This window comes from Salmo salar, chromosome ssa04 (genome assembly GCF_905237065.1).
Source record: "Salmo salar chromosome ssa04, Ssal_v3.1, whole genome shotgun sequence".
Classification (NCBI taxonomy): Eukaryota; Metazoa; Chordata; class Actinopteri; order Salmoniformes; family Salmonidae; genus Salmo; species Salmo salar.
The window spans coordinates 13437682-13464022 of NC_059445.1; the positions used below are offsets into that span (position 1 = coordinate 13437682).

A 26341-nucleotide genomic window follows, 5' to 3' on the forward strand; every position below is an offset into this window, starting at 1 on the left:
GTTGGGACTGTTACTGTACTGTCACTGTTCTCAGTTCACCTACATCACTATATTACCCCCATCGGGGTGTTTGTCAGGCCTGTGACGGCCCCGCTCGATGAGAACATACTAATTAGACATGTCTTCTCCGTCAGAGAGAGAGACTCTACATCATGCACACAGCCACAGTCTGCGATGGGCGCTAGGTAATTGAATCAAACAGACACAATTCAATCACAGTCTCTCGGAGTGTCAATAGGGACGACTCAGGGTTATTGCGAAGGGACCTGGAAGATCCAAAATGGCCACCGCACAGAGAGAGAAGCCGGTGAGTAAATACGAAAAGCCTGAGTCAGTCAACAGTCTCATCGGCATTAGGGCCTATGCCCCTCCAGTCAAATATAGCTGTCAGTGGCAAACAGAGCAGATCCCAATTGAGTCAAACCTCCCAGCTCAGCTGTCACTAACAGTACTGTATAGCCTAGCCCTACTTGCACAAATCAAATCCTGATGTCAGGACCAAATTAATCTGTCACTACCAATGCTGGCCCTGCTACATTCACCTGTCGTTAGCAGAACAAGCCTTACATGAAAACCAGTCAGAGACAGACTTACATCCATCCTTCTCTGTTAGTATCCTCTATACCTCTCCACCCTAAAGTGGGCCCATCCAAAATGGCACCCTATACTCAGGCCAAAATTAGTGCACTATACTGTACATGGAATATGGTGCCTTTTTGGACAAAGACACTTTAATGCTTTATTTAACCAGGAGGGTTGCATTTGGGTATGAATCCATTTTACAAGGCAGCCCTGTCTCTGCTCCATGCTATGTGTTGTATAATGAGGAAGTCTCACCTCTTCTTCTCTGCCTCATGTCTGCTCAGTAGCCGCTGCAGCCCTCCGCCCTTAAAGCCTTGGAAGTGGGCCGCTGGAGCCCCCACAGTGATCACGTCATAGAATGCATCTGGGAAGGCAAGAAGGTGTCCCGCCTGGGGTTAGTGGGAACTGTGTTGTACAGTACAATACACCAAGTAGAGAGGAAGGGATGGGAAAATGAAGGGGGGGGTCAAGAAGGAGGGGAGGGTTTGAGAAAAAGACAAACACATGAGACTTATATCAACTTTTTTTCCTCAGAAGGAAGATGGAAAATTGTGACGCAGGAAAATAGTCATACAAGGTTTTGTTTGGAATGTGTAATGAGGTCTGACAGTAGTGTGGACTGAGGAGAGGTGGTGATGATGAGTGTGTGTGTGTGTGTGTGTGTGTGTGATCCTCCAGTGTGGTGGTTTAGTGCGGTGGAGGTCAGCTAACGAACGGCCTCTGGGACGGCAGAGCAGCCAGCCGCCACAGAAAGTCCTGTTTGAGAAGTCCCGTCGACAGCAATTACTGACAGCGCTGCTCTGAATGCGAAGGTTGGGAAGGGTATTGGTTGGCACTCGCCCCACGCTTCCGTCTTAATGATCCCATAGTCACCGACATGGCCCCCCTTGTCCTCCACCTCTCCCTTCTCGGCCCCTGGGTTCTCAAACTTCCCAGCTCCCCTTAATTGGCTACTGCCTCACAACATACAGCGACACAATGAAATACAATGGTGAGCCGGCAACATCACTCACACGGGCCAATTTGCTCTAGCTGATTTCCTAGTGTGTCCCCCCTCCGCCCCCCCGTCTGCCACCATAAATCGACTGGAGAACGGTGGGTGGGGGTGATCTGTCTCTCTCTCCCTGGGAGGAGAAATTATTGCGGGCCGGTGAGATACATTTGAATAATTCATACTTAAACAGGACATGGGAATGGGTTAAGGGAGATAAAATGTCCCTTTTACATAGCCCAAATGGAGTTTAGAACACTGTTTCCTTACTCTGCAATTATTGAGAGGCTGAGGAACAAGGAGCTAATATCTTGCAATCAATGTCTTAGCGTTAAGTAGAGTTATTATTGAGTTAACTTTAGCTCAGAGATGCACAGTTAGAGACCACGCATATATGCTATGAATATTGTGAATAACATTTACCATTAAACATTTCAACAAATAATAATTCAAGGAAAATTACCAAAAAATGTGAGGACTGTGGTTTGTATCCATTTAAAAGTAATCACATTTATTACAGTTGCGCAACAAGAATACAATTTGCAAACGGTACATTCCAGAAATCTTCACGATAAAAATGACAAAATATCCTTTTTAAAATAATAGAATATTCACCACTATGACATACAGTACCAACTTATATCAGGTTTACCAATGACTCCATGATCTAAGTTAAAGCTCAACTTTTATTCTTCCAAGAGCGCCAATTCTCTGTATGTCCTATTGTCTAATTAACATCACTTTGATGGCCCAAAACATTACAACAAAGACATGAAAACCCACACGTTCTCGGATCTAATCCCCACACCTCAACACCTTATGATAAGAGCACACCTATGTTGCTCTTCTTTGAACTATCCGCCGTCCGACGAACAGAATGGCAGTTTCTCTGTAGCAATAAATCCATACGCTTACAGTACAATGAAAACATATCAACCTTCATAGCTCTTCCTGAACTCTTGAAACAATCCAAACATTCATTTCAGTCGATTCAAGTCTCATCAGTCTTTACACCTCTCCTGGCTTCAGTGACCCTTGGACATCTGTGGGAATGTCTCTTCATCGAGATTGCCACAGATGTGATAGCCCCTAGATGGTCTGTCATTCAAACAATGCCACAAATGGTGACTGAGTCATCATACAATGCTCCCACGCTAGCCAGTCGCTAGTATCACCTTCTCTCATTCTTTCACTACATGATCAATAGTGGAACGCAAATCCAAATGCAAAAGCTATGCATGGTTTGGTTTGTTTGGGAGGAAAGAAAAACCAAACTAGAGGAAATACTACTATAATTCCTAACAAGCACAGAAAACTGGGTGACTAATAGAAAGGACATTGATGTATTTGTCATTTACATGGATGGACGCATGTTTAACACATGCTTTCTTGGAACGTAAGGCAAAGTGAATCGTTTTTCACCCCCAAAAAAAACAACTGCCCAAGGGAGGGACCAGACTATGTGGAAGCCATTTTATCAACAAACAAAGCATCACCATGTGTGTTCAATAGCTATTATGTCTTCTGAAACCTGGCAGCAGAAACCAAGCTGAACTGAACCAGGAACGTTCTCTTTCGACACATTCTCTCTCTTTCTCAAGGGTGGTAGACTTCTGACTAATCCTTGTTTTTGACCAGTCAGTCAGTGGTCATGGTTTTGGCTAACAGCTCTATTCCCCTTATTCTCCTTGTTGTACGTCCCTGATGTGCTGAGTAGTCGAGATCTGTGTCAAGGCTTGTCTAGCCTTCAACTTTACAATCAAACGGTGAGAGAACTCGAAACTGAGGAACATTCCCCCAAGAGCTAGCGCGTTTGCAGTTACTGAGCGCATCCCAGAGCTAGCGTGTAGAAGTGTGTCAGCGGCCATAATGCATTTTGACAAGTCTAGTGCTGAGCTACAGAGAGGTGAGTATTGGGGTTGGTTGTAGAGGGAGATGGAAGCTCTAAGTCTATTCTGTGTATTCCCTCTCAGGGCCAAACGCGTAGGGCTTCATTAGACCATTGTCTGTCGGTCGGTCGGTCTGTCAGAGTTAATGCACCTGTCAGCACCCCAGATGCCTCTGATCCGCACCTTGTGCGCTCTACTGACAAGAGAAGAAGTAGAGCAAAGGACGTGAACTCTTGAACTGTAGCAGCTGTAGGTGATGTTCAAGACCACAGTGCTCATTCCCAGCAGCTGGAAAAACCTCATTAAGTTGTAATAGTCAGGGTTATATTCATTAGGGCACACCATAACCCTTAAAACTAAAATGTACATTTCTTTTTGGACAAGTCAAGCTAGTCCTTCCCTGTTTTAATCCGTTTTTGGTGCCTAATGAATACAACCCGTATGCTTTATAGGTACATTTGGACACACACCTGTTTGTCTAGGACATGTCACCCTCATCCTCTGGGTGTGCAGGTTGATAGGGATGAACTCTAGATACCTCTGGGCCTTGCTGCAGCTCGGCTTGAACGACGGACCTGGAAAAGAAAGTAAAGAAAAGATGTGTCAGTATTGAACACATTGCAAACCATTAAGATGCTTATAATTGAAAGAGGCTTTCCACGTCCGGCAGAAGCCCTCATAGTAGACCCCAGTGACACCTTACACTCCTTCCCATCTGGTCTTGCAACGCTTAGTGGTCTCTCTCAAATCGACACTATTAGCTCAACTTTAAAGTGTCACTGCATCATGTAACTAAGAATACGCGGAAAGCATCAAATTCAGCTTCTTCATCTTCAATGTCATAGATTACAAGATCATGTTATAAAACTCATAGACCAAACAGAAGCCTATCGGCTGCATGCCACCAATCCTTAAGGAGTCACACCCTTGAGTACAAAACTGTTTCGTCTGGACCCAGGAGTGTATTCATTACGCCGATTCTGTTGCAAAACGTTTCTTAAACGAACGCAGAACGGCACGAAACGGGGAAGGACCTACCTGAATTTGTCCAATAGAAACTCTTGTTTTTGTTGCAAAACATAACTGTTTGGACGCATGATTACACCCCAGTTCATTACTAGCCTGTGCTTCTTATCTGGCTGAGCTTGTAGCTCCAGTTATGACCCTCACATGTCAGCACAGACAGAAATATATACCTTTTAAAAATACAGCTATTACAATCCTGCAAACACCTATATCTTCTAATGGACACGTTATGCATAGCTACTGTATAATCACTTTAAAGCCTGGATTTACCTTCCAATGCAAGATATTTAGAAATATATCACAGATACCAGAGACTTCTCTGCATTTCAAAACCAGCTCAATTTCAAATCAGGCCTTCCAAAGCATCAACTAATGTACAGTGTAATCTTATAAGCATAGGATTTGATCCCCTTTTGCACCACTTGCTTTGTACCAAACTTCCAATTAAAACTGTACCCCCAAAAGATAAAGCACAGGCTTATGCTGAAGATGAAAAACACTATCTGACGCTCCACGCCGGTAGCGTAAATCTTAAATATGTAAATAGAGCTGGCAAACTTTCTTTGAAATAGGGCTAAGCTTTTAAGAACAGTCAAATAACGCAGGCTATCTGACATTTTTCGGTGTTTGCTGAAGGGGGGGGTATTTGTGTGAGCCAAGATAAAGGTAGGGGAAAAAACAGGTACACACACACACACACACTAGGGAAAATCGTATTCTCCTCAAACAAACATTTGAAGTTCTCTTCCAAATTAGTTCCACATCAAAAATGTTTAATTGTGTTTTCTCTCGATTCGATCAGAACTCTGTGTTTCCAGCTTTGAGAAATTCCACGCAACTCAAACAATCAATCAGACATTCAAACATGGGGGGAAAAAACATGTTGATGTGTCTGCATAAGGACTGGATGCATACACCCTTGTCATTTATTTAGATATCCTGCTTGTGCTTTTCCCTGTGGATATATATTTTACATCCCATTTCCCCATCCCACCCAGAGTTAGGAGGACCCAGTGAGCGTTCACACGTGCAGGAGTCACTGTGCTGTCTAGGACACCACACGTGTCCCCACTACCACCCATGAAACATTTAACTGTCTTCCAGTGGGCTACACTTACAACATGCTACCCTGCTGCTAGCACATCTGGTCTCCAGCTGCTTACATACAGATGTCCACACAGGCTCCAGATTATTGACCCTACACGGGTTGCTAGCTAGGGTTCAAGTCTGTTTCATTCCTTTGCCATGTGTGATGGCCAAATACCCAAATTATATCCGGCTATTTGTTTAATATCTGTATCACCACCCTTCAAAAGCTCCTAGTTTGGCAGCCATCTTTATATTCTTGTTTCTGACGTCACATATTCATCTGTAGCATTTAGCTAAACATGCCCTATGGCCTCTCCCAGCTGTGCTAGGTTGAGCGATCTCTTACGGCTAATGCTAAAGTCTGCCAGGGGCCTTGCCATCACTTCAGCTCAGTGGGCTGCCGTCAGTCACTCTGTCAACTGTGTGCACTGGGGACGGGGGCTAATCGAGCTAGCGACCGGTGCGGGTTAGACGAATTAGCCGTATCAAATTCCCATCTGTTTGCCCAGGTGGTCAGTCTGTGTGGCAGGAGGGAGCCAGGATACTGACCCACACACAGCTGGCTGGACAGAGTGGAGGGACTCTCTCACTCTGATTTAACCCTGATCTTACCAGATAAGTTGACTGTGAACACATTCTCATTTACAGCAACGACCTGGAGAATAGCTACAGGGGAGAGGAGGGGAGATGAATGAGCCAATTGGAAGCTGGGGATGATTAGGTGGCCATGATGGTATGAGGGACAGATTGGGAATTTATCCATGACACCGGGGTTAACTACATGGGATCTTTAGCAATCACAGAGAGTCAGGACACCCGTTAAACATCCCATCCGAAAGACAGCACCTTACACAAGGCAATGTCCCCAATCACTGCCCTGGGGCATTGGTATATTTTTGGGGGGACCAAAGGAAAGAGTGCCTCTTACTGGCCCTCCAACACCACTTCCAGCAGCATCTGGTCTCCCATCCAGGACCAACCCTGCTTAGCTTCAGAGGCAAGCCAGCAGCGGGATGTAGGGTCTCTCTCTCTCAGCCTGAAGACACATTATGTGAGCCGTGAAGACACATTATGTGATGCCTTTGGATCGCTAACTTCAGAAACGGTTGTTCAATCCACTAACGATTACATACGGCTGCAGAAAGTACCTTCTCCTTCCTGTACCAAACCATCCATGAACATAGTCAATATCCTCTTTGATTAGGGCCATTTCAACCATCTGGAGAGTTCAAAAACCTTTTCCAATGCAGTATCACACATCCTTCTAAATGAAACAGCCAATATGTAGCAGGAGTAGCAGCAGCAGCAGCATCCAACCAGGCCTGGTAGCTAGCTAGCAGCGTAGACTTTAAAGAAGCTTAACAGTGGGGGGGCTGGTGCTGAGGAAAGCAGAGGAATGCAGCGAAAGCCTCAGTGTTCACAGGCTCCTCAGGCCGCCTCAGGACACACTTGGCACAGCAAACAAGACTCCCAAATAACCACCGCCGGGACGGGAGTTCAGGTGGATGCTGGGATGGATTTGTGCATTTAACATTTTTCCTATTCTCCCTCCACTCCTCTTGTGTGGTGCAGACAGGGATACATTCTTTGGGGTGGCTCAGGGAATTCTCTGAGTGTATCCGAGGATTTCCTTTCATTCAAATAGCAGGCAACTTAGAGCTCCCACCGTGGAGGAACTGGAAACACACTGGTGGTGTCTGTAGACTGTCTAAAATATACAGAACTACAGTAGCTCATACAGTGGCTCATACAGTGGCTCATACAGTGGCAACACAGCTCACAAACTACTTCATCCCTCTGGCTCCTCTGTAACAATATAACAAGACTATTTAGTCTAGAAGGGGGACTTTGCTCTGAGGCCGTCACCATGATTGAAGAGCGAGTGACAGACGGGTCTTCACCGTAGCTGACCGATGGCGTAGGAAGGCCAACAAACATCCACAAGCTTCTAATTCGCCAGCCGGCAAACAATAGGAGTGGGAGAGATGATTCTTTCATGAATGGAGTTATTAGAGCATCCATCCTCCTCAAACCCCCACAGACTACTGGTACACAACGCAGTGCGTCCATCCTCCTCAAACCCCCACAGGCTACTGGTACACAACGCAGTGCGTCCATCCTCCTCAAACCCCCACAGGCTACTGGCACACAACGCAGTGTGTCCATCCTCCTCAAACCCCCACAGGCTACTGGCACACAACGCAGTGCGTCCATCCTCCTCAAACCCCCACAGGCTACTGGTTCACAACGCAGTGCGTCCATCCTCCTCAAACCCCCACAGGCTACTGGTTCACAACGCAGTGTGTCCATCCTCCTCAAACCCCCACAGACTACTGGTTCACAACGCAGTGTGTCCATCCTCCTCAAACCCCCACAGACTACTGGTACACAACGCAGTGTGTCCATCCTCATCAAACTCCCACAGACTACTGGTTCACAACGCAGTGTGTCCATCCTCCTCAAACTCCCACAGACTACTGGTTCACAACGCAGTGTGTCCATCCTCCTCAAAGCCCCACAGACTATTGGTACACAACGCAGTGCGTCCATCCTCACTCCTCTTCAATCTCACTTTCCCTCTCCCCCACTTTCTCATTCTCTCACTTGTAACATTGTAACTAGCCACCACATACACACCTCTTTCTCTCTCCATCTTTCTTACATCTCTCTATCCTCCCACTCCCCACCTTTCCTTTAATCACATTAGGCATCAATAATTAACCTGGTTGCTGTCTTCTCTGCCCGGCTCGTTTAGCGTTGTCTGTTACTGCGCCGACTTAATGCGGCGCTGGATTGTAGGCGGCGAGGGCCCTCTCCTCTGCTGCACGGTGTCCAATGGCTAGCAGCTAACTTGATCATCGCAGCATCTGGCCATGCAGGGAGAGTTGTCATGAAGCATTTCAACTCACGCCACTTTGCCCTCTACTTACTAGATGGTGTGTGTGTGTGTGTGTGTGTGTGTGTGCGCGCGCGCGCGCGCGGGATGTAGCGGCCATCGTCGCTCATCAGAGGGTCGCAGGGAAAAAACACCTTGACAAATATCTCATTACAGAATGAGAGGTGTGGGAGGAAAAATCTATCACTCCATCAGGATTCTATGGCCGCTGGGACCCAAGGAATAGAGGGATGGAGGGAGGGATAGAGTGAGAGAAAGAGAGAGAGAGAGAAATTGAGAGAGAATTGTTATGGCTCGTGCTGTGACCCATCAAGCATCGTGTTGTGGAAGTCTATTGAATTTGGTCGAGGACAGAAATAGATAATTTGATAGTGCCAAATAATATTTGTCATTTTGTGCAACAGAGTGGATGTATGTAGGTGGGGGTGAAGGTGTGTGTGTGTGTGTGTGTGTGTGTGTGATTCAGCCAAACAGTTAAGTGTCTAAGTTTTGTTCTGCAACTTGTCAGTAGGAATCAGCAGGGTAAGCGTGTAAACCCTATCAATATCAGATGAAGCCCCCCCCCACACACACACACACACACACACACACACACACACACACACACACACACACACACACACACACACACACACAGAGTAGCACTCAATCAGCTTCCCCTTGTCAACAAAATGATTATCACGTAATTCTTCATTATCCCTCTTAACCTGCGTAGAAACTTTGTTGCTATGGAAACTAACGCAGCAGAAGACAGAAGCACTGGAGAGTGTGTTTTCTGCTCTCCGGGAGAAGGGAAGTGGTAAAGAAGAAACAAAGGTGACTCTAGGCGGCCATCGGTCCCCAAGGCCTCCCCAAGGCCTCAGTCCTCACCCAATACCAAGGATTAAATTCCGGATCTAAATCGACACGCATCAATTATTCAAACATTAGTCAGATGAGTTCAACTCAATATGTGACACTGACTGTCTGTACGATAATGTAAAATATGTCTTTCTGTTTTATATAGGGCTGGGAGGGTTGTTTTCCTGGCTACGTGACATGGCCACATTATATACTATTAGGCCCAGAGTTTTTCTTATTCAGGTTTTGTTTCTTGTTCAACGCATTAGCTGCTCTTCCTGCCGTTTATTATCAATCCCCATTGGGTCCTGCCAAGGCAGCAGCTACTCTTCCTGGGGTTTATTAACGATCCCCATTAGGTCCTGCCCAGGCAGCAGCTACTCTTCCTGGGGTTTATTATCGATCCCCATTAGGTCCTGCCAGGGCAGCAGCTACTCTTCCTGGGGTTTATTAACGATCCCCATTAGGTCCTGCCCAGGCAGCAGCTACTCTTCCTGGGGTTTATTAATGATCCCCATTAGGTCCTGCCAGGGCAGCAGCTACTCTTCCTGGGGTTTATTAACGATCCCCATTAGGTCCTGCCAGGGCAGCAGCTACTCTTCCTGGGGTTTATTATCGATCCCCATTAGGTCCTGCCAGGGCAGCAGCTACTCTTCCTGGGGTTTATTATCGATCCCCATTAGGTCCTGCCAAGGCAGCAGCTACTCTTCCTGGGGTTTATTATCGATCCCCATTAGGTCCTGCCCAGGCAGCAGCTACTCTTCCTGGGGTTTATTATCGATCCCCATTAGTTCCTGCCAAGGCAGCAGCTACTCTTCCTGGGGTTTATTATCGATCCCCATTAGGTCCTGCCAAGGCAGCAGCTACTCTTCCTGGGGTTTATTAACGATCCCCATTAGGTCCTGCCAAGGCAGCAGCTACTCTTCCTGGGGTTTATTATCGATCCCCATTAGGTCTTGCCAGTGCAGCAGCTACTCTTCCTGGGGTTTATTATCGATCCCCATTAGTTCCTGCCAAGGCAGCAGCTACTCTTCCTGGGGTTTATTAACGATCCCCATTAGGTCCTGCCAGGGCTGCAGCTACTCTTCCTGGGGTTTATTATCGATCCCCATTAGGTCCTGCCAAGGCAGCAGCTACTCTTCCTGGGGTTTATTATCGATCCCCATTAGGTCCTGCCCAGGCAGCAGCTACTCTTCCTGGGGTTTATTATCGATCCCCATTAGTTCCTGCCAAGGCAGCAGCTACTCTTCCTGGGGTTTATTATCGATCCCCATTAGGTCCTGCCAAGGCAGCAGCTACTCTTCCTGGGGTTTATTAACGATCCCCATTAGGTCCTGCCAAGGCAGCAGCTACTCTTCCTGGGGTTTATTATCGATCCCCATTAGGTCCTGCCAGTGCAGCAGCTACTCTTCCTGGGGTTTATTATCGATCCCCATTAGTTCCTGCCAAGGCAGCAGCTACTCTTCCTGGGGTTTATTAACGATCCCCATTAGGTCCTGCCAAGGCAGCAGCTACTCTTCCTGGGGTTTATTATCGATCCCCATTAGGTCCTGCCAAGGCAGCAGCTACTCTTCCTGGGGTTTATTATCGATCCCCATTAGGTCCTGCCAAGGCAGCAGCTACTCTTCCTGGGGTTTATTATCGATCCCCATTAGGTCCTGCCAAGGCAGCAGCTGCTCTTCCTGGGGTTTATTATCGATCCCCATTAGGTCCTGCCAAGGCAGCAGCTACTCTTCCTGGGGTTTATTAACGATCCCCATTAGGTCCTGCCAAGGCAGCAGCTACTCTTCCTGGGGTTTATTATTGATCCCCATTAGGTCCTGCCAAGGCAGCAGCTGCTCTTCCTGGGGTTTATTATCGATCCCCATTAGGTCCTGCCAAGGCAGCAGCTGCTCTTCCTGGGGTTTATTATCGATCCCCATTAGGTCCTGTCAAGGCAGCAGCTACTCTTCCTGGGGTTTATTATCGATCCCCATTAGGTCCTGCCAGGGCAGCAGCTGCTCTTCCTGGGGTTTATTATCGATCCCCATTAGGTCCTGCCAAGGCAGCAGGATTGTTGCTTCCATCAATGTAATTGTCCGCATAATTTCTGTGTGTGTGCGTGATTTCCTGCAAGACAGGAATGTCAGTGTTCTGCCATGGCCAGCGAAGAGCCCGGATCTCAATCTCATTGAGCATGTCTGGGACCTGTTCGGAGGTTGAGGGCTAGGGCCATTCCCCCCAGAAATGTCCGGGAACTTGCAGGTGCCTTGGTGGAAGTGTTGGGTAACATCTCACAGCAAGAACTGGCAAATCAGTCCATGAGGAGGAGATGCACTGCAGTACTTAATGCAGCTGGTGGCCCCACCAGATTCTGACTGTTACTTTTGACCCCCCCCTTTGTTCAGGGACACATTATTCAATTTCTGAGTCACATTTTTGTGGAACTTGTTCAGTTTATGTCTCAGTTGTTGAATCTTGTTATGTTCATACAAATATTTACACATGTTAGTTTGCTGAAAATAAACGCAGTTGACAGTGAGAGGACGTTTCTTTTTTTGCTGAGTTTACTTCTATGCTCGCTTCAAGGCAAATAACACTGAGACATGCATGAGAGCACCAGCTGTTCCGGACGACTGTGTGATCACGCCCTCCGCAGCTGATGTGAGTAAGACCTTAAAACAGGTCAACATTCACAAGGCCACAGGGCCAGATGGATTACCAGGACGTGTACTGCGATCATGCGCTAACCAACTGGCAAGTGTCTTCACTGACATTTTCAACCTCTCCCTGTCCGAGTCTGTAATACCAACATGTTTTAAGCAGACCATCATAGTCCCTGTGCCCAAGAACACTAAAGTAACCTGCCTAAATGACTACCGACCCGTAGCACTCATGTCTGTAGCCATGAAGTGCTTTGAAAGGCTGGTCATGGCTCACATCAACACCATCACCCCAGACCCACTCCAATTTGCATACTGCCCTAACAGATCCACAGATGATACAATCTCTATTGCACTCCACACTGCCCTCTCCCACCTGGACAAAAGAAACACCTATGTGATAAGGCTATTCATTGACTACAGCTCAGCGTTCAACACCATAGCACGCTCAATAAGCTAAGGTCACTGAGACTAAACACCTCCTTCTGCAACTGGATCCTGGACTTCCTGACGGGCCGACCCCAGGTGGTAAGGGCAGGTAACAACACGTCCGCCACGCTAATCCTCAACACAGGGGCCCCTCAGGGGTGCGTGCTCAGTTCCCTCCTGTACTCCCTGTTCACTAATGACTGCGTGGCCAGGCACGACTCCAACACCATCATTAAGTTCGCAGATGACACAACAGTGGTAGGCCTGGTCACCGACAACGGCGAGACAGCCTATAGGGAGGAGGTCAGAGACCTGGTCGTGTGGTGCCAGGACAATAACCTCCCCCTCAGCATGATCAAGACAAAGGAGATGATTGTGGACTACAGGAAAAGGAGGACCGAGCACACCCCCATTCTCATCGACGGGGCTGTAGTGGAGCAGGTTGAGAGTTTCAAGTTCCTTGGTGTCCACATCACCAACAAACTATCATGGTCCAAGCACACCAAGACAATCGTGAAGAGGACACAACAACACCTTTTCCCCCTGAGGAGACTGAAAAGATTTGGCATGGGCCCTCAGATCCTCAAAAGGTTCTACAGCTGCACCATCGAGAGCATCCTGACTGGTTGCGTCACTGCCTGGTATGGCAACTGCTTGGCCTCCGACTGCAAGGCACTACAGAGGGTAGTGCGTACAGCCCAGTACATCACTGGGGCCAAGCTTCCTGCCATCCAGGACCTCTATACCAGAGGAAGGCCCTAAAAATTCATAGACTGCTCTCTCTGCTAGTGCACAACAAGCGGTATCGGAGCGCCAAATCTAGGTCCAAGAGGCTTCTAAACAGCTTCTACCCCCAAGCCATAAGACTCCTGAACATCTAATCAAATAGCTACACAGACTATTTGCATTGCCACCCCCCCCCCCCACCCCATTACACCGCTGCTACTCTCTGTTACATATACATATTACCTCAATTACCTCGACTAACTGCTGCCCCCGTACATTGACTCTGTATATATACATACCCCCTGTATATAGTCTCGCTATTGTTATTTTACTGCTGCTCTTTAACTACTTGTTACTTTTATTATTCATATTTTTTAAACTGCATTGTTGGTTAGGGGCTTGTATGTAAGCATTTCACTGTAAGGTCTACACCTGTTGTATTCGGCACGTGACTTATAAAACTTGATTTGATGTACATTTGCAGCAGCACTAAGACAACTCAGCGACACAATGGTAGGGATTATCTGAGCAGTGCTTGGGTCATTGATAAGTCATTGCCTCAGACTCCATCTCTTTACCAAGCAATGATAAGTACAACGGTATCCACTGCCTCCCAATCCACTGGAGACATAGGAACATGTGTTTGTCTGTGGGACAAGGACGAAACGTGAAACATCGGCAATTACAGAAACGTTGGCAATGTGGTAAATAAAAACAAGAAAAGGCCAAACAAAACACAAACGAGACGATTCAGCAAGGGTGTTCACAGAGAGGGACTTCAGAAATGCTTGCTTCTTCCCAAGGGTACCTCTACTCTTTTAAGAGGTATAGAGCATTATAGCATGGTATAGGGCATAAAGAAGTGTGTGTGCATAGTGTAAATATGTGTGTGCGTATAGTGACTATGTGTGTGTCCATGCGTATACAAGCATGTGCATGCTTGCCTGTGTGCACGTAGCAAGTCTTACCAGTGATCTTATTCAGCTCAGCCAGGGTCTCCTGGTAGGCAGCTATGACCTGTCCATAACGGCCAATCACCTCCTTCCTCAGGTTGTCCCAGTGGGGAGACAGTTCCCCAAGGTCCCTCAGCTCCTGTATCCTGGAATGACAGGGGATCCACAGGGAATGTCAATGAGAGATACATGGATTGTTACGGAGTACAAGGAATTTCTCTACCAGACTCTGTCAGCTCAGTTCAATCAAACCCATATCCCATTGACACAGAAAGGGAGAGAGAAAGTAAGGAGAGCGACAGAGTAAGAACAGAGAGAGAGAGAAAGAGGCAGTAAATCAATCAATACATTTTATTTGTAAAGCTAAAATAACTCCATAGAAGGAAGAAACCTAGAGAGGAACCTGGCTCAGAAGGAAGGCATATCCCTGAACTGTCTTTACTGGGTAGAGATATACAGGAATGTCACTGAGAAGATACAGATCATTACAGAATACACGCATGCATTTTGTAAATCAAGACATTCATGAAGATTGCTTTGGCAAGTTCACCACAACCACATACAGTATTATCCAGCAAGACTGAACCTATTCTATGACCCCCTGCTCCCAGCATCATCTAATGCTATTGTGCTGGCTCATGGCCAATAGCACGGTTAGATTGCCTCCACTGTGACTAATGCTGTTCATTGTCTTCTGGTTTGAGTCATATGACCCTAACTGTCACAGTGGTGAGTGTATAAACAGACCGTTTAACACCTCTCTGATGCACGCACGCGCACGCACACACGCAGGCATGCACACGCACACACACGCACACACACACACACACACACACACACACACACACACACACACACACACACACACACACACACACACACACACACACACACACACACACACCATTTGCCCCATCCCTGAGCCTCACTGTTTAGTCGATAGACTGATCATTATGAAACAAATCCCACCCTCAGGCTAGAAGCCATTTTGTCCACTTATCCACTCGTTTACCAACATCACCCCTCCTTCTCTTCTCCCAGTCAGAGACATCCTACCACCCAGATCCCATTAACCAAGAATAAACCCCTCTCTAGCCCTCTTCTCTAGTTTGTCAGAGTCGATCGCCGCGGCAACCGGATTCATCTCGTAGCGAGGCGTGCTTGTGAGGCGTGTAGCCGGAGGGCCAAAATACCCCTACACGTTGCCATTAGGGGCCCGAGGTAAACTGAGGTCATTGCTGAGGAAATAACCACCCGTCGCCGGAGGCGTCCAAGCTGATACCCAGGCTACCGCCTGTGTGTGAGTTTTCCTGAGCCGGCTGGGTTGTAGTTATCATCTGAATGGCTGTGATCAGACGTGATATGAGACACGGTGCCTGTACTATCCACTGTAAAGAAGGTCTTGATCTCAATGATACGTAGGGGGTTTCGGTGGGCTATTTGCTTTAATGGAGATGTGTTATTCTTGACAACGGATCCAATGTTTCTCAGACTACAGACATTGTGGTGCTGCTAATCAGACTCACTAAAATGTCAATTAGCCACTACAAGGATATGTTATCAGACTGTTTGATCTATTCTAATTCATTTGCAAACGTATCTTCTTTCGAAATATTCGCATGATGTGTATTTTGTGAGAGATTAAGGGACATACCATCAAATCATCTATCGCCACCCTCCACCCTCTCGCCTCACGAAACCCAACTGACAATGACACAGAAGTAAACAGATAGATAGTGCCATGCTGCCCAGGTACAGTTAACATATCTCCGTGACCCCCCTTTCCACCTTAAAGTGTACCCTCTCTCTACGGTAGTAAACAACATGAGTAGTGCTATCTGGGGTCCTTGGGACGTCCCTACCCTAAACCCTAGCCCTAACCATTTTAAAGTTCAACTTCAATGGGATAGGGACATCCCAAGGATCCCAGAGAGCAAGGCCCTACTTTAAATAGGCGCTGTGGCAGACCTAGAGGTGGAACACATTTCTCTGTGACCAAGACGCTGTGCGGCTATGCTCCACAGGTGAGTTGTGGGTAACGGCCATAGGGAGCTTTGATTCAACATCATGGGAGAGAGTTAAAGGGATAGTTCCATGATTTTACATATTTACCTATTTATTTCCTTATTAGCATTTCTTGATAGTGGCTAGTTCAACAAAACCAGCGTGGATTGCAGTCCTTGTCCACAGACTGATTTCAAGTAACAAAACAAATATCTAAACATGTAAAATAGAGTAACTACCCCATTAATTTTGATTACCATAAGTAATAGGGACTTATCTAGCTGAACCAGGTGGGCTTCCGACTTTTCGCTTCCAGAATATTCCGTAAAAAGGGAACTTCAGTATCTCATTCCGGTATCAGATCAGCCACCCTTAATTGTGTGGAGATTTCCTCAGAGAACAATGATGAGTTCCCATGTAAAGTTCCCGACTCAAAGCCTTCCCGTGTAGCCTTAACACTTTCAACCAGAAGATTAGCATCTTTTTAAATTAGTCAGCACACAAAAGGCACCCGATTTCTTTTAAAACAGGACAAAAATATTCTCCAGTATCAGTTTGGGGTAGAAGAGGGAGAAAAAAAGGATTATTTCTCTTTGTTCTGTATGGTAATCCGACACCACCGCTGACAGAGATAATGATATTGGCCCTCTCGCAGAGTAGGAGATGGGGACGTTCAGATAGGTGTCGTTTCATGGGGGTTGGGGTAGTGAGGTTTAATGTAGACCCACTCCATGAGACCTCGATGCTCCAATCAAACATATTGTTCTAACCCAGCCATCCACTTGGGTTTGGAGAGGGCTCTAATGCTCATGAGAGAATGCAATGTGTGTGTGTGTGTGTGTGTGTGTGTGTGTGTGTGTGTGTGTGTGTGTGTGTGTGTGTGTGTGTGTGTGTGTGTGTGAGAGAGATGCTCTCTCTGTGATGCTGTCTGATTCCAGCGCAATAGCCACTTTGTCAAACACCATACCAATGCTCTTTAGCAGATTGCAGCCATTCAGTGTAATCCATTTTCTTCTGTCTGAACCACTGTTATTTGTGTATCAAGAGGCCCCAGCCCAGACGGGTTATTTTGATGCTGGGCAGACAGCAGTGGTTGGGGGTCAGTGGGTGAACAACAGTGTGTGTGCCGGGGGGTAGGGGGAGACTGAGTCACAAGCCTTAAGAGGGACAATGAATAAGGAAGATGAAGGAGGGAGAGAGAGAGAGATGTGGTAGAAAACTATAGATAGTACACAGCATAATGAAACTCTGACCTTGCAGGGGGGGTAACTGCGTTACGCCAGTGAGATAGAGAGAGGGGAAGAGAGATAGACGGGGGGTGACAATGAGTCACAGGCCTTAAGAGGGAAACTGAGTAGGGAAGATGAAGGAGAGAAAGAGTGAGAGAGACAAATGCAGAGAAGATTGACATGAGAGAGAGACAAATGCAGAGAAGATTGACATGAGAGAGAGACTGAAACTTGAAGAACAAGACACTGTAGGGAATGAGGGCAAAAGAAGACGGAGGCATCAGACAGACACGCAGAAGAAAGAAAAGGCGCGAGAAAGAAAAGGAGAGAGAGAGAGAGAGAGAGAGAGAGAGAGAGAGAAAGAGAGAGCTGTTATGTTCAAACTGACTTGGACAGATGAGGGTTGCAGAATACATTTTCCAAAGAGCAAAGACCTGTCGTGTGAGAGACTTTATTTCATGCTGTGTTATAGTAGCCTGTTCAATTTAATCACCAAGAGCTTTGGGCCTGGGGTCAATATAACCTGCGTGAGATGACTCACAAACAGAAGCCTCCTTCTTCACAACCCAACCCGCCTCCTTTACTGTAGACGGCCAAGTACATAGAGAACTATAGCCTACTGATTTTCATATAGTGTGCTTTACTGAAATGTAGTGTGGAGAGGCCATAGTATCAACCACCAACCAAAGGCAGACCGCTGTGATGCTCTTTAGTTCACAGGACGACGATCAGCTCACTTCCTCCTTGTTGAATGGGGAAGGAATGTAGGCGTAGCTGGGAATTCATGTAACAATCAGATCAATTCATTAAAAAAACTAGGAGAAAAATCATTTAACGCCCACACACACACATCCATAATTGGGACACTCACACACAAAGAGCCACACAAGAGCTATACCCCCACACAAAAGGACAAAGATTAAACAGGCATGTTGATGAGGTTGGAACATGGCTGTCAACATCAAAGGGAACGAGGGATGAAGAGAGGAGAAAAAGAGATGCCACTATTAGCGTAAAGTGATGCCGGGGAAGGTGACTAAGCCACTTCACAGTGTGTGTGTGTGTGTGTGTGTGTGTGTGTGTGTGCGTGTGTGTGTGTGTCACTTCACAGCCTTAAAAGGCGTATCTTAATCATTAAAGGGTAAAGCCTGATTGAGTTTTTACACAGAACCAAGAGGTAGCTAGAACGCCTGAAATCGTTCAAAGAGGATTAGAAACAAGCGCTTAAACTCCCCATCTACCTTGTAGTGAATAATAGATATACATTGACGTGTGGGGGTAAACAAACTCAATAACGTACTTGTGTTTTTGAGCACGTGTCATACACACCCATTGTATAGTGACAGAGCGAGATCGTTCTCTGAATAGTCCTTAGTTGCTATATCCATCATTTACAAATGAATGACATGTACCCATTGATTCCTGAACAAGAGAACATCTAAGTGCCTCGTGAGCTTGGTTCAACTGTCGTACACCATCAGAACCCAGAACATCCGCTTGTTTCACTCCAATGCTTGTAAACAATGTAAACATAAACAAACGCTGTACAGCCTCAAAACACTATCATTTTTATGGTCAGTCCTTGCCTCCAAAATATGGATGGTCAGTCCTTGCCTCCAAAATATGGATGGTCAGTCCTTGCCTCCAAAATATGGATGGTCAGTCCTTGCCTCCAAAATATGGATGGTCAGTCCTTGCCTCCAAAATATGGATGGTCAGTCCTTGCCTCCAAAATATGGATGGTCAGTCCTTGCATCCAAAATATGGATGGTCAGTCCTTGCATCCAAAATATGGATGGTCAGTCCTTGCCTCCAAAATATGGATGGTCAGTCCTTGCCTCCAAAATATGGATGGTCAGTCCTTGCCTCCAAAATATGGATGGTCAGTCCTTGCCTCCAAAATATGGATGGTCAGTCCTTGCCTCCAAAATATGGATGGTCAGTCCTTGCCTCCAAAATATGGATGGTCAGTCCTTGCATCCAAAATATGGATGGTCAGTCCTTGCCTCCAAAATATGGATGGTCAGTCCTTGCCTCCAAAATATGGATGGTCAGTCCTTGCCTCCAAAATATGGATGGTCAGTCCTTGCCTCCAAAATATGGATGGTCAGTCCTTGCCTCCAAAATATGGATGGTCAGTCCTTGCCTCCAAAATATGGATGGTCAGTCCTTGCATCCAAAATATGGATGGTCAGTCCTTGCATCCAAAATATGGATGGTCAGTCCTTGCATCCAAAATATGGATGGTCAGTCCTTGCCTCCAAAATATGGATGGTCAGTCCTTTCCTCCAAAATATGGATGGTCAGTCCTTGCCTCCAAAATATGGATGGTCAGTCCTTGCCTCCAAAATATGGATGGTCAGTCCTTGCCTCCAAAATATGGATGGTCAGTCCTTGCATCCAAAATATGGATGGTCAGTCCTTGCATCCAAAATATGGATGGTCAGTCCTTGCCTCCAAAATATGGATGGTCAGTCCTTGCCTCCAAAATATGGATGGTCAGTCCTTGCCTCCAAAATATGGATGGTCAGTCCTTGCCTCCAAAATATGGATGGTCAGTCCTTGCCTCCAAAATATGGATGGTCAGTCCTTGCCTCCAAAATATGGATGGTCAGTCCTTGCATCCAAAATATGGATGGTCAGTCCTTGCATCCAAAATATGGATGGTCAGTCCTTGCATCCAAAATATGGATGGTCAGTCCTTGCATCCAAAATATGGATGGTCAGTCCTTGCATCCAAATATGGATGGTCAGTCCTTGCATCCAAAATATGGATGGTCAGTCCTTGCATCCAAAATATGGATGGTCAGTCCTTGCCTCCAAAATATGGATGGTCAGTCCTTGCCTCCAAAATATGGATGGTCAGTCCTTGCCTCCAAAATATGGATGGTCAGTCCTTGCCTCCAAAATATGGATGGTCAGTCCTTGCCTCCAAAATATGGATGGTCAGTCCTTGCATCCAAAATATGGATGGTCAGTCCTTGCATCCAAAATATGGATGGTCAGTCCTTGCATCCAAAATATGGATGGTCAGTCCTTGCATCCAAAATATGGATGGTCAGTCCTTGCATCCAAATATGGATGGTCAGTCCTTGCATCCAAAATATGGATGGTCAGTCCTTGCATCCATAGCTCCGTCTATGATTTTAAGAGTCGTTACGTTTCTCCAGGCCCATCCCTTCGCTTTTTTACCAAAACAGAGGTGGGGTGACGGCTTTGTTATACTTTCAATGAAGGACTCCAGCTTTAAAGTATTGCTCTACTCAGACTGCAAGTATCAAGAGAGGTTAGAGTCTAGAGGCAATAGACCAGATAATAACAAGGCTTAAAGAATAGCTTTTAAGGGAGGGAACTTGAGGGAAACCTTGGTCTGAGAATGTTCTAATCTAGAACTAGAGGGAAACCTTGGTCTGAGAACGTTCTAATCTAGAACTAGAGGGAAACCTTGGTCTGAGAACGTTCTAATCTAGAACTAGAGGGAAACCTTGGTCTGAGAACGTTCTAATCTAGAACTAGAGGGAAACCTTGGTCTGAGAATGTTCTAATCTAGAACTAGAGGGAAACCTTGGTCTGAGAACGTTCTAATCTAGAACTAGAGGGAAACCTTGGTCTGAGAATGTTCTAATCTAGAACTAGAGGGAAACCTTGGTCTGAGAATGTTCTAATCTAGAACTAGAGGGAAACCTTGGTCTGAGAATGTTCTAATCTAGAACTAGAGGGAAACCTTGGTCTGAGAACGTTCTAATCTAGAACTAGAGGGAAACCTTGGTCTGAGAATGTTCTAATCTAGAACTAGAGGGAAACCTTGGTCTGAGAATGTTCTAATCTAGAACTAGAGGGAAACCTTGGTCTGAGAATGTTCTAATCTAGAACTTGAGGGAAACCTTGGTCTGAGAATGTTCTAATCTAGTTTAATGACTTGGGATTCCAAACTAGTGGGCCGATGGGGACACTCCATGTGTTCCAAATGGAACCCTATCCTTTATAGTGCACAACTTTTGACCAGGGCCCGTAGGGCACTATGAAGGGAATAGGGAGCCATTTGGGATACTGCCGCTGACCATGAGATTGACCGCTTGCCGACCGAGGGACTATATGACGGGGATTATGAGGGATTGCTAGGGACGGCGGGCGTGTTGAGGAATGATCTGTCCTGACAGACACTCATAGGGACCTTGAGGGAAGAGAACACTGAGATCTTCTTACCCATCACAGTGGCTTCTCTCTTATAAACTGGTTAGGATAATCTATTCACTGGCAGCATCTTAACCTTTCCTTTATTGAGTACAATGACAAAACTGGACCTGCCAAGGGAGGGTTAACTGACGGTTAATGAGGGTTAACTGTGGTTAAAGAAGGGACATTAAACTCCAAAATCTAATTTTGTCAGATGTTTCCAGACTCCAAAAGTAGTCTAATGTCAAAATCATCAGACTACTATTGAGGTACGAAAACATCTGACAAACTTGTATGTTTGTTGAGTATAATTTCCCATTAACACTACACTAGGAACATTCCGGGGGGATTCAAACGTCATCTGGAATCATTTTGGTTTCAATACACATCCCTTTTTCCTCATCATCTTGTGGCCACTTTGACCTCATCATCTTGTGGCCACTTTGACCATTAATTAGCTAACAAGATCAAGAGCAGAGTCAATTAGCGACACAGTACCTTCATCTTCCTCAAAGCCACTCTCAGCTCGATAAAGCACCAGGACTTTGTTCAGAACAACGCAGTGTTGGGGGGGGGAGTTGGTGTTTATCTCTCTCTCTCTTTGTGTGTGTCTCTCTGCATGTGTGTGTGTGCGTGTGCAAATGTCTGTGTGCCTGTATGCAAGTGTACATCTGTGTCTGTGTGTGAGTGTGTGTTGCTGGTTGACTAGTGTGCAGGTGTACAACAATCCCCTTTTGAAGTGTTAAACAGACCTGAATAATTCAATCCTCTCTAAGTATAGCTCTTAAACAACCATTTACATCTCTGAAATAGGCCTGTTAATGTAGGCAGGCCCAGAGCTATAGTGTCCCTATTCAAATGAATGCACTGTACCTCCTAGTGGTTAGATTTAGGCTTATAGTAAGGCTGTTACAATAGATCTTAGGTCTGTGATCTACCTATGCACTGATCCGAGGTCAGTGTTGATGCCTACCTCCCAGTGGTTAAGTTTGGCCTTACCTGATCCTCGATCAGCTGCTGTTTACCTTCTCACAAATCACTGTGCTTATAAAGACAAGTCATTATCCCATATGTAATACTGTTCCAAGGTCAGGTTTTGCTTTGTCCCTCCCAGTGGTTCATAAAGGCTAAACTGATCCTAGATGGGTTCTTACCTCCTCATGTCTTCCTGGATGTAGAGGTGGAGGAGCTGTCTGGGGATGCTGAAGGACAGAGTACACTCCTCCATCTGTTCCCTCACCAGCATCCATTCACTATCCACCGTCTGGAACTTGTAGACCTTACAAACCGGGTTCTTAAAGACTGGGAGAGAGGGAGGGAGAGAGAGAGAGAGAGGGAGGAGGTGGAGGGTGAGAGGGAAAGTGGGAGAAGGAGGGGAGAAGGAGGGTAGAAAGAGGGAGAGAGAGAGAGAGAGAGAGAGAGTGAGAGTGAGAGGGGAAGGACAGAGGGTGAGAGGGAGGAGGGAGAGGGTTAGGGAGAAGGGGGAGGAAGAGGAAGGGAGAGGTGGTAAAGGGGGGATAAAGAGGGAGAGAGGTAGAAGGGGGAGAGAGAAAGAGAGACACACAGTATCAACCATCACAACATACTGAAAATGATTACAAAGACATTTCTAAGTTTCACAAACATCAAACAGACAATGTGCTTTGGTTCTAAACAAACTTTGATACAGAGGAAAAACCCAAAGACAAAACTCAAACCCTTCAAAAAACATATTTTCTTGTGGCATGTGCTGCAAATGAAATCCCATAATCAATAACAGCGTCTGCGATAGATAAGGTTGTTGCTTGCCTCATCTTCCAAGAGCCACATCTCTCTCTCTCTATCGCTCTTTCTCCATCTCTCCCTCTCCAAGACTTAGAAAATTAAGAATATAAGAGATCTCAGGTCAGCCCATTAAATTATTCAACAATTCCTTCATTGGATTTGATTCCCATTTGAATTGTTTGTTTATGATAGAGCAGTAAAGGAAAGGGAAGATGGTTCATTCCCCAAACTTTACCTCACCATCTTCTCCTATTAAACCCCATTCAAATTCAACTCTTCCACTCCTCTTCCTTTTTCTTCCTAGAGTGGCTATTAGCAGCAATCATGCGGCAACCAAAAAACAGCTTTTAATACTCTTATCAGTGTGCTGGCAGTCGCTGGGCGAGAAAGCCGGAAAACGGCGTACGCCTCAAACAGCTACCCGCAGTTCGCTGCCGTTGTTCCTTTTCTTAGACGCCACGCTAGCGTTCTAGAAGGAAGTCACTCAATAGTAATAAGCTGGAGCGCTCCGATAGTAGAAGAAGAGACTTCACCATTGAAGACGGAGGCTTCAAGATGTGTAATGTTACCAAAAAAGCTACACGGCACCGAGGGTTGGGAATCACAAGTGTGACCCAAGCACTTATTCCTCCCTTTCAAAAAGAAAATCACTTCCCCTCTTCCTTGTGAAGCTGCAGCCAACCAACTAACAGTGGTAATGTCAGTCCAACTCCAGGAGGAGAGGAGAGAGGAGGAGAGGGGAGAGGAAGGGGGAGGAGGGGAGGAGAGGCAGAGAGGAGGTGAGAGGTAGGGAGAGGAGGAGAGGAGGTGAGAGGAGGTGAGAGGAGAGGAGGCAGGAGGAGGGGAGAGAAGAGGAGAGGAGGCCCCGTTACCATATGCACCCATTTGCCATCCATTTACTTTCCAAGGTGCGAATTCAATACAGAGACTCGCCCTCACTCCGTCATCCCTTTTCAATGTCAGGGCCTTATTCTGAGCACTTGTCCTGGTTATTCCGGGTCCCATGTCCCATACAGAAGGCAACAGAGCGTTGGAAAGTGTAGTGACAACCTTGTGATGTCCGGCACAACGAGGGGCGGTGTGGCAGTGGAGAGACCTTCTAATTGGAGGATAATGTGTCAGAGGGGACTTTTACTAGAGGCACTGGGGTGGGAAGCACTAGCGGTTCTGGGGAGGGGGGGACAGGGGGGGCCAGTGCCCCTGTGACAACAATTTTGGACCCCTTGTGGCCCCCCTAAATGTGGGGTATGAAATAATTTTTACATAACACATTTTTTCTATCGTTCTTTTTTTTACATCCGTTATTAGACAGTGGCAACGCGGAACACTAATTTAACCCACACATTTTCTAGAGGGACGGCTTTAGGCGGAACACAACAGTATCGTACAACATGCATCTGCATAATGAACATGGTCTTTTGCCTGCTAATGCCTGCAATGCAGTGAAGAAAACGATATGACAACAATAACGTCTAATGTAACTGGTCCCTCTAACAGTACAACTGGCCCCAGCTTGGCCCCCCCAGCTGAAATGGTCTAGAACCGCCACTGGTGGGAAGTAATGTGGTGTTCAGTTCAGTGTCAAGGACAGTCAGAGAGGTAAGAATCGGGCCCCTGGAAGGTTGGCTAGGACAGACTAGAGCCAAGCCCATCCACCATAGTTACTGGGACCAGGCTAGAAAGGACCATGTGAAAAAGATGATATCTGATCTGGTAGAGTACGGTTGAGGTCGGCAATCAACACAATAGTGTGAAAAGTGAAAAATAAGAAAGGGTTAAACTCCCACACCAGTAGAAATAGACTTTTCACAACTTTCATTAGCTGGCTAAGGTTAGCTTAGCATGCTAAATAATTACACTGACAGCTGTCAGTCAGTGGCCTATTTGTTGTTATTTCTCTGCTACACCTGGAAATCACCACAACGTTCCCACCCCCAATTCCTGAATATGTATTAGCAGCCTGCGTCAGTCTTCGAGGTGGAACCTAAACACGGATCTTCTTTCTAGGACAGGAAATACTCGAAATAGGTGCGGAAACCTCCTCTGAGGTGGGCCCTTTCAGCTTTTAAGCCATCATTTTTTTTCATAATCATTATATTCATGATTACATCAAATGAAAAAGTATAGCTATGATTTGAAATGGAGAGCTTGATCTCGTATTATTAAATGCCACCGTTGCTGCGGCTGTGTGGAGAGAGACAGGATTCTAGAGGGCATTTCAAAGAGTAAGTCGGAATTAAAAAGAGAGAGGGAGAGGTGAGAGGGACGGATTGAGAGCGAGATGAAGGGATGACTGGTACTTCCTCCTTGCAGCGGACACGGTCGAAGGAGCAGATTAACCTCTGACCTTCCCCCGCCGCCACGCTAATCCGAAGGCCAATCAGATTGCTCCGTCCTCCTCTCCCCACACCTCTTAAGGAAATTACTTCTTCCCTGGGCGTCCCCCCCTCCTGTGTGTGTGTGTATTGTGTGTGTGCTTGTGTGCATGTGTGTGTATGCATCCTTCTCCGCTCTCCCCTCTCTGAAAGGTAATACAAGTGAAGGGCTAAATTGCATTAGTCAATCTCTCTAAGTCTGCGGGGAGCGTGTTATAGTGATGGGACGCAGCTGTGCCACCCGCCTTCCTGCAACCCACCCCGCGCAGGAAGGCGGGTGGCACAGCCCCCTGGTGCCTGCCTCTCGCTAGCTAATTGCGACAGATAGTGACAATGACGACGGGTATAGAGAACAGAGCTGCAAGGAAAGTCATACCAACACACGCTGAGGACGGAAATAGAGACAGAGAAAAAGATGAAGATAAGACTTTCTAGAAAGTACCGAGATACGATAATGAGGAAGGGAAAGAAAAAAAGCATAGAAGAAGAGGAGGATGAGTTGGAAACTCAGAAGGGTTTCTTTTCCCCTCTGGAGAGGAACGAGTGATAAGAAAAGGGAAAGAAAGACTATATATTCCCAACACAGCAGGGAGCAGTGACCTTCTCAAGTCTCTTCTTCTCCTCCCTCTTTCCCTCTCTCTTTTTCTCACTCCTGGTGTTTCTGCTAGTTTCTCCCTGCTCCCAGTGATCGGGTAACAAGCGAAGTGTGTTGCGCCATTCGGGGGCTTCT

General features: G+C 46.4%; 1 protein-coding gene across 8 annotated transcripts in view; it reads right to left on the reverse strand.

Annotated features, from left to right (window-relative positions):
* inpp4b (inositol polyphosphate-4-phosphatase type II B) overlaps window positions 1-26341 on the reverse strand; it is a 253535-nt gene that overhangs the window by 45592 nt on the left and 181602 nt on the right. For all 8 annotated transcript variants that reach the window (XM_045716544.1, XM_045716543.1, XM_045716550.1 and 5 more), the window contains 4 exons: window positions 22627-22774; window positions 14079-14209; window positions 3933-4037; window positions 838-946 (listed from right to left, as the gene is read on the reverse strand). In XM_045716544.1, coding sequence (XP_045572500.1) covers window positions 838-946; window positions 3933-4037; window positions 14079-14209; window positions 22627-22774 — 493 coding nt within the window. The remainder of the gene's footprint in view (window positions 1-837; window positions 947-3932; window positions 4038-14078; window positions 14210-22626; window positions 22775-26341) is intronic.